Source organism: Mobula hypostoma, chromosome 9 (genome assembly GCF_963921235.1).
Source record: "Mobula hypostoma chromosome 9, sMobHyp1.1, whole genome shotgun sequence".
Lineage (NCBI taxonomy): Eukaryota > Metazoa > Chordata > Chondrichthyes > Myliobatiformes > Myliobatidae > Mobula > Mobula hypostoma.
The window spans coordinates 41,422,626-41,434,825 of NC_086105.1; the positions used below are offsets into that span (position 1 = coordinate 41,422,626).

At 37.5% G+C, this 12,200-nt stretch overlaps 1 protein-coding gene across 2 annotated transcripts in view; it reads right to left on the bottom strand.

The window, feature by feature from the left end:
• The window catches only part of LOC134351674 (actin nucleation-promoting factor WASL-like), a 91,320-nt gene that overhangs the window by 26,386 nt on the left and 52,734 nt on the right, over nt 1-12,200 (bottom strand). For both annotated transcript variants that reach the window (XM_063058156.1, XM_063058155.1), the window contains exons 6-8: nt 3,663-3,828; nt 2,536-2,578; nt 1,527-1,680 (exon numbers count right to left, since the gene is read on the bottom strand). In XM_063058156.1, coding sequence (XP_062914226.1) covers nt 1,527-1,680; nt 2,536-2,578; nt 3,663-3,828 — 363 coding nt within the window. The remainder of the gene's footprint in view (nt 1-1,526; nt 1,681-2,535; nt 2,579-3,662; nt 3,829-12,200) is intronic.

Here is a 12,200-nt window from a genome sequence, read left to right on the forward strand (position 1 = left end):
ATTCTTAAGCTATACTTCTTCACGGCCCATTATGAGCAAAGGACTATCAGTAAAGATACATTAAGTGCAATGAACAGAAGATAATAAAAGGGAATTAGCAAATGTCAAAGAAATAGGGTGGCCTTTGTAAGGAGAATTAAGGATTACTAGCATATAAAAAGGGAAACTGCTTGGTGTGAATAAAGGCTTGGCATAATAAATGAAATAATTTGCATCTCAAGGAGAGATATGAGAAAATTATACAGATAAAGTTGGTGCAGAAAAGCAACTGCACTCATAATTGAAAGATCAATGAGAGTGAAATGCATAAATATTTCAATCCTCAGTGAAGGAAAACATATCAGAGGCATGTCGGATAGATTGTAGGATCAGAGGTTATGTACTTCATTAATCTACAACGGCTCCAATTAGATATTTGACTATCTGGACCCCCAAAATTCTAGGACAGTTTCTCACCTCGAACTTCAAAACTCAATTTGTGGCAGTACCTTTCAAGTATTATCCCTGTAGTCTCTCATCAGGTCTACTTCACAGTAAAGCAACATCTTATTTCTAAAAATTCTAATCCTGGTCTTCAAATCCTTTCATGGGCCTGTTCTTGCCTTTTGCTGTAACTCCTCTGAGCTATTCCAATCTGACCTCTTGTGCATTCAAGGTTAATTAACTGTTAACTGAGTTTTTACTGTTCTGTCACTTTGTCGTTCATTTAACACACTGTCTAAAAACTATCACCAATTTAGTTACCCATCCTAATACCACTTGAGGCTCAGAAACAAAGGCTAGTCTTTCTAGGAACTCTATAGGTTATTGCACCACATTATGAGTGCAACATAAAACATAACATAGATGACTTTGTTTGAAGAAATATTCATTTACAGAATTTAACAAATTGTAAAGATGGCCAAGAATGCCACAAAGTGATGACAAAGGATTAATAAACTGAACAAAATGGTAGCAGACGTGACTTAATACTGACAGATGACACTCTCTGGGTGCGAAGAAAGAAATTACCTGAGTTTAGAATTCCAAGTAAAGGCATTTACGTACAATTTGGAAAGATGATAAAAATCTCAATTCAGATGCGGAGAGATCATGATAAATTTTGAAAAAGCAATTGTTTGGCCACAGATTACTGTTTTGATTTCAGTATCCTATAAAGAGGGAATTAAAGTGTTAAAGAATACATGGTGGATTTTATCAAGGATGGAAATCTAGTTATTAGAAGCAGAAATCTTTGGACCATTTCCAAAATATTAAGGTCTATCAGTATGTATAATGAATAGTTTAAAATGATGAATGTAGGAAAACAATTTCCTCCCTTCAATAATAGAAGGGAATTTTTCCCCCCAGGTTGAAGATGAATTGGAAGAAATTGCTTGATCATTCTGCACCCAAAAATGCAAAGGTCACAAGAAAAATTTAAAAATAGCTCAAAGAATAAACTAATCTTTTGGATTTCATCATCACTAATTTCAATGTCAAGCAAAGTTTTACTCAAAGAATAAGAAATGTGGAAATTCACCTACCCTGTCTACGCAGCTCATTTTTCACAGCTTCAACTCCTCCCTTTTTCTCTATAAAATCATATATAATTTTTGATGTTTCTTTGTCCTTCAGCTGTGACTCAGAAATGCCACACATGTCAAACAGATGTTTTAATTCCGGATCCAGATTATTCAGCTGTAAGCAAAACCAACATAAATACTTCAGCATCAGTTAAAGTTAGAAACTGCATATAAAGGGAAATAAATTTCAAGTCCCAATGAAGGCAGTGTCTGAACACATGCTATATGGATTAAAAAAAAAGTTCTGGTCAACTACACTGCATGATCATCATCAAGAAGCATTCACTCAGTTATAATTAGAACTCTTCATCCAATTCTTGGATGGGTTTTGCAATGATTGATTTTTATATGAAGTATTCCAATCTGGCAATGTCACTTGGTTTCATTCTCATTCTTTCCCCAGTCTGAGCATGTAATTCCAAACAATATTCGTGTTCAATGCACATATCACACCCTGTAACTGTCTATACAATTAGCAATATGGATAGGACCATAGGAACCAAATAAATAGGAAAGTAAGCTTTATAAAAATGTAATGCTTTATTCGTAATTGAAATTTAAAACTAATAAAGCAAAGTAGTATAAGCTGTCCCTGATTACTAATGCCCAACTTAAGGACATTCATATATATGCACAATAATATTTTTTAACCTGGGGTCTACAGACCCCTCAGTTAATGGTAAGGGTCCATAGCATAAAAAGGTTGGGGAACCCTGATCTAAAGGATGATTCTGCAATTCTTGCAATGGAGGCAGATGGCAGGTAACAACAGATCTCATTTTCCAAAACATCCTTCCCATATGAACTACTTCATGGATGGAAGGGATAAGCACCTTTACAGCTATTTGTGTACACATTGGCAATGAAGCACACACCAAATTTATAAAACAATGCTTTTTCTATTTGAAAGTAGAGTCGAATACCTTCATTATTCTACTAGTGACCTCAAAATAAGACTATTTTTACTTACATCAAAACCCGTGTTTGGGTCCCAGCCAACATGTCCTATATGCCTATAAATAAAACAAATATAGATCTTATCCAAATTTCAATTAAAAAAATTACAGGATTATTTTGTATTGGTTTCAATCAAAGCATTTAGATATAACACCTTTTCCTTAACTTCAATGCAACGAATTTTCAGATTTAAGTGTGATGATTGTGTTCCTTTATAACATTTAAAAGACTTGCAAGTATCAAGAATTATACATTTACCTTATTCAAATGTCTAAAGAAAACAGTTACAAATACTTTATTAATAGATTTCCCAGGGTCTCATTATAGAAGAAAACCATGGAATAATTCATTATACAACAAATTATAAAAGTTGCAAGAAGGGTTTGTTTTTACTGAGATTTCCACACAGATGATTAAGTAACTGTGCTTTTAATATAAAGAAAAAATTAAAGTATTGGAGATGACATAATTTTGTGTTCCGCAGCCATTAACCAGAGAAGCCATAGTCAAAAATTACATAAAGAACTTAGTTATGAACAGCCCAAGAGATTTGTACGTCATTTGTTACACTATTATTAATTTTAATTTTCTCTTAAAAATAATGTAAGGTGGCACGTTATCATTAAGGAAGCAGATATCTTGTACCAGTATCTAGTGATATAACTGTTGTACATAAAAGTAGCGAAAATAGAAAGAAATACAACTCATTATTGTGTACACAACATAGCTAATTTTTAATGTTGGGAGGGAGAATAATGAGTTTGAAAGGGACTTAAAGGCCATCCACAACAATGCTGTTAATTCTCTCACATGTATACATATTAAGAACTTAAACTTTATAAATCAACCATTCTTTTAAGGAACTACCAACAAGATGCTCACATATGTTTAATGTGCTGCAAGTATTTTGGAAGCAGAAAAATTGAGGTAAAAATGGAGAATTATACAAAACAAACTATTCAGTGTATGAATCACAGAATCACTTTCCAGTTTTACAAGTCTGAAATGTTCAGTTAGAAAACTTAAGATTTTAACTGATAAACCATTAGTTCACAGAGAGCAATTGGAAAAAATGAGAGTAACACACAAATGAATTTTTAATAAGTCATTTGTTTGTAATGAACTATCAAGAACGCTTACTGGAAGTTACTTGGTGTGCCAATGTCCGCCTTAGTCAATTTCTTCTTTTTACCTTTTGTTTTCTTCTTATCTTTGTTATATGTAAAATTATTAATTTGTGGATTATATCGAACATTGGTAATTTCTGGATTCTTAATATCTACTGTAGCCATAGGAAGAGAAGGCCCTAAGAAAAAAATGAGACAAAAATTACTCATTTGCACACTAATTCCTAGTTTCCATGCTCATACTTCCTTTGTTGACTAATAGTCCACTGATCAAATTCATTCTTCCTAGATTCTAATTTTTCTTCTTGGTGATTCATTTTTCAATTCTAGTGTCTTGGTTTACCACCTGAACCACATTGCTTTGGCTTGACCTGCATAGAAGTCTGTAATCTGTGCATGATCTCCTTAATATAAGGAAGACTATTGTGAACAAATGTTCAGTATATTATACTGTTGTTTTAATCGCCAGTCTCTAACGACTGCGACAGTGGAAAGGGAGGTAGTAAAGGGGTAGCGGTTGCTTGCAAAGGAAGGTGCCAAAAGGGAAGTTTATCAATAACTAACCTTTCTACATATAACAATTTTAACTCTATAGAGGTTTTCTTTTAAATCAGAACTATTCATTTTTTTCCTCTTAAAGAGGTCAAGCATTTATATGCCACAACTTTTCAGAACTTTTGGTTAGTAATACAACAGTGACAATTCAAATTCAGTACAGATCATACAAAAATGTTTTCCAATACAAACAAATTGCACGAGAAATTTCTTCACAATTGGTGAAGAGGAGGTAAAAATGTATAATTACACTGAAAACACTGGACTTAAAACATACCTTTCAACTTAGATCTGTTCTTCTGCATATGTGAGATAGAAGTCATATTTTAATTCACTATTTGCCTCAAACAAAGCAATAGAAATTTAAGTAATGAATTTTCCCCAATCATTAACCAATGCCTTTATTCAGCAAATAAAATGGAAAAAAAACATCAGAGCCTTCAGACAAGGTCGTGATAGATTATAAATTGGAAAAAGAAAATGTGAAACACTTAGTTACACCAAAATTAAAATATGTCTTTGTTGAAAAAAAGAATATTTTGTTGGCATCCGAACCAAAGAAATGCCACTATAGTACATGGCCCACATTACTTTACTAACTACTATTTTAAAATTATCAGATGATTCCACTCTGAAAGCAGCTTTTCTGGTCCATGTCACTGAAATTACAAAATGTTCCAATGTGACCCTGGGACTGCAATCAATTAAAAGATGGGACCTCAATTAATAAAATAACTCCAGAAGTAATTTCTGAAGCACTAGGGGCAAGAAGGCTCAACACCTATCAAGCATTTATGAAAAATATTGACTGTGAAATCCAGAAATGTTGGGTTCGCAACCATCATGCTCAAAATATTCTGACAAATCACATTTAAGCAATTCAAGTATTATTGTTTAGCTGTCATTAAAAATAAATCTACATCCAGTGGTCACTTTATTGGTTATCTTTTGTATCAAATAAAGTGGCCAGAATGCAGTTATGCTCTTCTGCTGCTATAACCCGACCTCTTCAAGGTTCAAATTTTTTTTGCGTTCAGAGATGCTCCTCTACAAACCACTGTTGTAACATTGGGGAATTTGAATTATGGTCGCCTTCCTATAAGCTTGAAGCAATCTGGCCATTCTCCTCTGAAATCGCTCATTAACGAGGCTTTTTAGCCCACGGAATTGCCATTCACTAGATATTACTTTGCTTTTCACACCACTCTCTGTGAAGTCCAGAGACTGTTGTGTGTGTAAATCCCAGAAGATTAGCTGTTTCTGAAATACTTAAATCACTCCATCTGGCACCAACAATCATTCCACAGTCAAAGTCACTGAGATCACAATTCTTCCCTATTCTGATGTTTGGGCTGAACAACTGAACCTCTTGACCACGTATGCATGCTCTTATGCAGTGAGTTGCTGCCACACGAGATAGATTGATAGGTATTTGCATTAACGAGCAGATGTATCTAATAAAGTGGCCACTGACAGTATAATCACATAATATTTACAAGTTTGTACTGACAAACTTGAGGTTTGCTGATTTGATTCAGTGATTCCACAAAGCTAACCTTAAAATAAAAAGCAATGCACTTTCAAGTTCAAGTCGAATTGTCAAACATACACATGATACTGCCAAACAAAACAGCATTCCTCCAGGACCAAGGTACAAAACACAGTACCAACAGTTATACGTACACAGCCCGAGTGGCACGGCCTAAATATTGACAGTGCATGGGATATTGACCTGGAGTCACAAATCTGCAAGAATAAGTACCCAGCAGTTCCTCATCACATGCTTATGGAGCTTCAGCTGACTGCAATCTAGCTAGATCATTACCTAAAAGAACTAATACCTTCACTAATAAATAATAATTTGTGTAGTGACATTACGGGAGTTTTGGATCTTCTAATTACTTTTCTTGGGAAATTTTGGACTGTTCTGTAGTCTATGAACATGCGCTTAAATGATTACACTTTTCTAACACCCTGATAATTTCCCCATTATGACTTGCATTTACACCTCCACGAGAAACGTGTAAAATTTCAGCATATCTGATATATACTAGCTTATCTATTTTCTGATCGATCCAAACCACAAGATAGCACCCCATTTGCTTCTGGTTTAATTGAACTACTTGTTCCTTGATGGTGCTGCATTTAATGAGGAAAGCAGTCACCCTGCTGCCAGCACAAAGAAATGAATTTATCTGTGTTTCCCCCAAAGAAGTCTCAGTATCGAGCATGGGTAATGGTATGTTGTGCCACACCATCAATTACGCTGTCCATGGAGTCCTATGCAACAGCATAAACTTATAAAGGCTTCCAAGTTTCAGAACCAGGAAGGTTACCTGACAAACATCCTCTGGAACTGATATAAGCAGAACAGTCTTGATTCATTGAAAAGGAGAAATTGCGTGCTGGGAAGTATTTTTTTTAATTTATTTATTTTGAGCTTTTTAATAGTGTGTGACTATCATCCAGTGCTTTACAAGTTTAAAAAAAACATTGTCAAAGCTGTTCAGAGTGTGATAAGCCATCCTCTCTGAGGCAGTTCCCTACAATCAGTCAATAACACAGGCACAGTAACGAGTGGAACATTATACCACAATGTCAGTGTCAACCGCAAATTTGACCAAACCTTCTTGACCAACCTCTTATGCTACACCTTGTCAAAGGCCTTGCTAAAGTCCATGTAAACAACATCCACTGTCCTTCCTTTATTAACTTCTTCAGTAATTTCCTCAAAAAAACTTTAACATTGATTAAACACGACCTAACACACACAAAGCCACGTTGACTATCCCTAATCAGTCCCTGTCTACCCAACACCTATAGATACCCAGTACCTTAGAATATCTAGGAGTTTCCAGGAATGAAAAGGTTATCATATGCGGAACGTTTGATGGCTCTGGGTCTGTACTCGCTGGAATTCAGAAGGACGATGGGGGATCTCATTGAAACTTTTCGAATGTTGAGAGGCCTACACAGAGCAGATGTGGAAAGGATGTTTCCAATGATGGGAGAGTCTTGGACAAGAGGCACATCCTCAGGATAGAAGGGTGCCCTTTTAAAACAGAGATGCAGAGAAAGGGTGGTGAATTTTTGCCACAATGCAGCTGTGGATACCAGGTCGTTGGGTGTATTTAAGGCAGTAATTGATAGGTTCTTGATTGGACATGGCACAAAGGTTACAGGGAAAAGGCCGGGAACTGGGATTGAGGAGGATATTGAGAAAAGGATCAGCCATGATTGAATGACAGACCAGATTCGATGGGCCAGATGGCCTGATTCTGCTCCTATGCCTTATGGACTATTATTTTTCAAAAACTTACCCACTACTGATAGCAAGCTCACTGGCCTATAATTTCCCAGCTTATTACCTACAAGGTCCGAAGGAACACCTTGCCAGGTCCTGGGGATTTATCCACCAATTTGCCTCAATACAGCACACACCTGCTCCTCTGTGATCCATATACAGTCCATGACCTCACAGCTGTTTTACCACACTTCTATGGACACTGTGACTGAAAAAATACAGATGCAAAAAATCAGTTCAAGATCTCCCCCATTTCTTTCAGCTCCATGTACAGATGACCAATCTGACCTTCAAGAAGAGTGATTTTAACCCTTTCTCTCCTTTTGCCTCTTAATATATCTATAAAAGCTCTTGGAATTCTCCTTCACCTTGTTTGCTAGAAAGTCATTTCTTCTTTTAATCCCAAACAACAGGAATTCTGCAGATGCTGGAAATTCAAGCAACATACATCAAAGTTGCTGGTGAACGCAGCAGGCCAAGCAGCATCTATAGGAAGAGGCTTCTTTTAATCCTCCTGATTTCTTTTTTAAGTGTACTCTTGCATTCTTGTGCTTAATTACCTCATTTGTTCCTTACTAGCTATACCTGCTATGCACCTTTTTCTTCATAGCTATTCTTTGCTTTTAATATATCTGTAGAAACCCTTGGAATTCTCCTTCACCCTGCTTGCTAGTGCAGCCTCATGTCTTCTTTTAGCTCCCTTGATGGCATGTCAACAAATATACTCAAAAAATTCTATAGTTGTACCGTGGAGATCATTCTGTCAGGCTGCATCATTGTCTGATATGGAGGGGCTACTGCACAGGACCGAAAGAAGCTGCAGAAGGTTGTAAATCTAGTCAGCTCCATCTTGGGCACTAGCCTACAAAGTACCCAGGACACCTTTAAGAAGCGGTGTCTCAGAAAGGCAGCGCCCATTATTAAAGACCTCTAGCACCCAGGGCATGCACCTTTCTCAGTTACCATCAGGTAGGAGATACAGAAGCCTGAAGGCACACACTCAGCGATTCAGGAACAGCTTCTTCCCCTCTGCCATCCGATTCCTAAATGGACTTTGAAGCTTTGGTCACTGCCTCACTTTTTTAATATACAGTATTTCTGTTTTTGCACATTTTTTAATTATTCAATGTACATAATTGATTTACTTGTTTATTTATTATGTTTTATTTTATTTATTTTATTCTCTCTCTGCTAGATTATGTATTGCATTGAACTACCGCTGCTAAGTTAACGAATTTCATGTCACATGCCGGTGATAATAAACCTGATTCTGATTCTTAAGAGTTCTCTTGAAGTTTTATGCTTAAGTACCCCATTTGTTCCTTACTGGCTATACCTGCTATGCACCTTTTTCTTCTTAACCAAGGCCTCAATATCTCCTGAAAACCAAGGTTCCCTAATTTTGTTTTTTTATTGCTTTTTATTCTGACAGGAACATACAAACACTGAACTCTCAAAATTTCTCTTTAGATAGCCTCCCACCAGAAAATAACCTATCCCAATCCACACTTGCCAGATCCTTTCTGAAAACATCAAAATTGGCCTTTCTTCAGTTTAGAATTTCAACCAGAGAACCACAGCTATTCTTCTTCATAATTACCTTGAAACTAAAGGCCAGTTCCAAAGTGTTCCCCTACACATAACCCTGCGATGTGTCCTGTTTCATTCCCTGATAGGGGATCCAGCAACACATTCTCTCTAGTTAGGACCTCTATACGTTAAGGAAACTTTCCTGAACACATTTGGCAAACTCTATCCATCAGCCCTTTTATAGTATGGGAGTTTCAATCAAAATGTGGAAAGTTAAAATCACATACTATCACAACCTTATGTTTCTTGCAAGTCTGATCTTTCTACAAATTTGTTCCTGAGTACTGGGTGATCTATAATATAATCCCATTAATGTGGTCATCCCTTTCTTATTCCTGTTTCACCCATCTAGCCTCAGTAGGTAAGTTCTCCAAGCCTGTCCTGTCTAAGTACTGCAGTGACATTTTCCCTGCCTAGTAATACCACTTCTCCCCCTTTAATTCCTCTCTATCTATATACTACTAAAACTTTCATACTCTGTTTGTGACCTCCAATTAGCGCAAACGGTGCATTACAGCGGCATTTTTTTTGGCTAAGTCGAATTAAAATGCCCTAACTTACAGAATGCAGGCAAAGGTCAGGGTTATATATTTGTATAAAATTGCTCATTCGCCAAAATAAACAAGCTCCCTTTTAACCCAAGACCCAATCAGCCATCATGGAAATCGGGACGCAACAGCCCGACGCATGCGCATGGCCAGTCGCAGCAGCCATACCTACCGGAGCAAAAGGACAGGGCAGTTCTATTTCGAGGGGTCACATTCAGCTAATCACCACCATCAGCATGTGCAGGATTGGGACAGATCTAACTGCCATCCATCAATAAGAGATAATTAAGTCTTATTGTAGTGACGTACTTCGAGACACCCATAAAACTCTTTGCTACAGTCAAAAGACAGCGGTGACTATATCATGTCCATTTAGGAGAGCGCCAATCACATCATCAAAAATAATCAGCATCCTTTGATGTTACTGCTTCATATCTTCTATCCAGCATAGGGTAAAAAAAATGGTCAGCATAATTATGCCACATGGAAAGGAAAGGGGGACATTATTGTCGAGATGATGCCAAACATCGTCGGGAAGCGGCAAGGCGAGGGAGAGAACAAGAATCGGATGAGGCCAGGGCCGCGTGGGACTCCAGGACAAAAAAGGATGAGAGAAGAAGAGACAGAGAAGGAGAGGCATGCACGTCTCCGGGATCAGAAACAAACGACAAACAGCAGAAGAGATGAAGAGACAGGGGATGAAGGGGCTACATGTCTCCAGAATGACAATGAGAGGCACAAGGGTGGCAGATAAACCAGAAATAATGCCATCAAAAGTGTCCTTCGTTAAATGAAGAGCAGCTATATTTGCTTTGCTATGCGTCGTTCTTCTTTAATAAACTGACATTTTCTATTTCAGTTTCCAAAGCAAAGCGATACCAATAGCATTCAGGAAAATTTAATGTTCATTCTGGTCGCATCAGACTGCACTACCCTTCTCTCAAAGGGTCCAACGGGTCACCCCGTTGTCTAGTTGTGTCTAAAACAGCAGAACCTCAGAACATTGAGCTACCAGTCCTGCCACACCCGTAACCAAGTCCCACTAATGGCTACAAAGTCATAATTTCCCATGCCAATCCATGCTCTAAGCTCATACAATACTTTTTACACTGAAATAAATATAGCTCAGAACATTATTCCCAACATGCTCATCCTTTTGATTCCTGCCTTTGTGCTGTGTAGGCTTAATATCTTTTCTCACCATCTCTCCACCATCTACTTTGGTGCTCTGGTTTCCATCAGAACAATGAGGTGGGTAGTGAATGACTTCAAGGAGATAATAAACAGGCTGGATGGGCAGAGAAGGAGCAAGAAGGAAACTTAATGTTGAAAAAAGGTGTTACACTTTTGTAGGAATAACAAAAGGAGATGGTGTAAACTGAAGAGCACTATTCTAAAAGGATTAGAAAAACTGAAAAACATATAGGACCTTGAGATTTATAAAGAGAAACACAAGATTCAAGGATGTCATGAAGAATCATTTACTGTGGGATCTGATGAAGGCAATTAAAATTATGAAAGGAGATATAGGAAAAAGTAACTTCAGTGGTTAAAAAAAAGGTCGAGAACCAGGATACATGAGGGTGACAAGCAAAAGAGCCAGAAATCACATGAAGGAAAACTAATGCCACAAGTGGTTAAGGTCTGTAATACATCGACAGGGGTAGGGAAGAATCTATTGTAAAGATCAACACTGACTTAGCCAAGTACCTGAAAGGCAAAAGAAAAAATTCGAGATTTGGGAGACAAGACAAGGTTGTGAGACTGCTCTTAGATATTGCCAGTTACAGATGATGGGACAAATAGCCTTCTTCCAGGTTGTAGCAGTTATTTATTTATTTATTGATTGATTGATTGATTGTCCAGGACCCAGGTGTCTTTAACTGTGCTTCAGAAAGTGGTGTGACAGTCTGATTTCCAGTCAGGATACTTCCACAATGTTGAAGGTAAGGTGTTCCAGGAATTAGACGATGAAGGACAAGCAATATACTTTAAAACCACACACGAGAAAAGAGTGCAGATGCTGGTATTTCAAGCAACACACATAAAAATTGCTGGTGAACGCAGCAGGCCAGGCAGCATCTATAGTAAGAGGTACTGTCAACGTTTTGGGCCGAGACCCTTCGTCAGGAACGAAACCTTAACTGTTCCCCTTCCTATAGATGCTGCCTGGACTGCTGCGTTCACTAGCAATTTTTATGTGTGATACTTTAAAACCATGTTGGTGAGTGACCTCGAAGGAGATCCTTCAGTTGGAGAGGTTCCCATGGTACTCTTGTCTTCTTGTGGTCATTTGGGAGGTGCAGTTGAAACAGGCCTGAGCAAATTGGTGCAGAATATTTTGCATCAAAAAAATGCAATGCATCTTCCATTTCCACATACTGTGAACACCATCTGTCTTCTTCTCTTCGAAGGCAAAACACAGTTGATGTTTGAAGTAGTCAAGTAAGGCAGAATGAGTAATAAGTAAGGCAACATTACATTTCAGATCGACAAACTTTCATCAGAACTGTAGGAAGTTAGTGACAGTGGCAGGGCAGTAGGGAAGCATCAA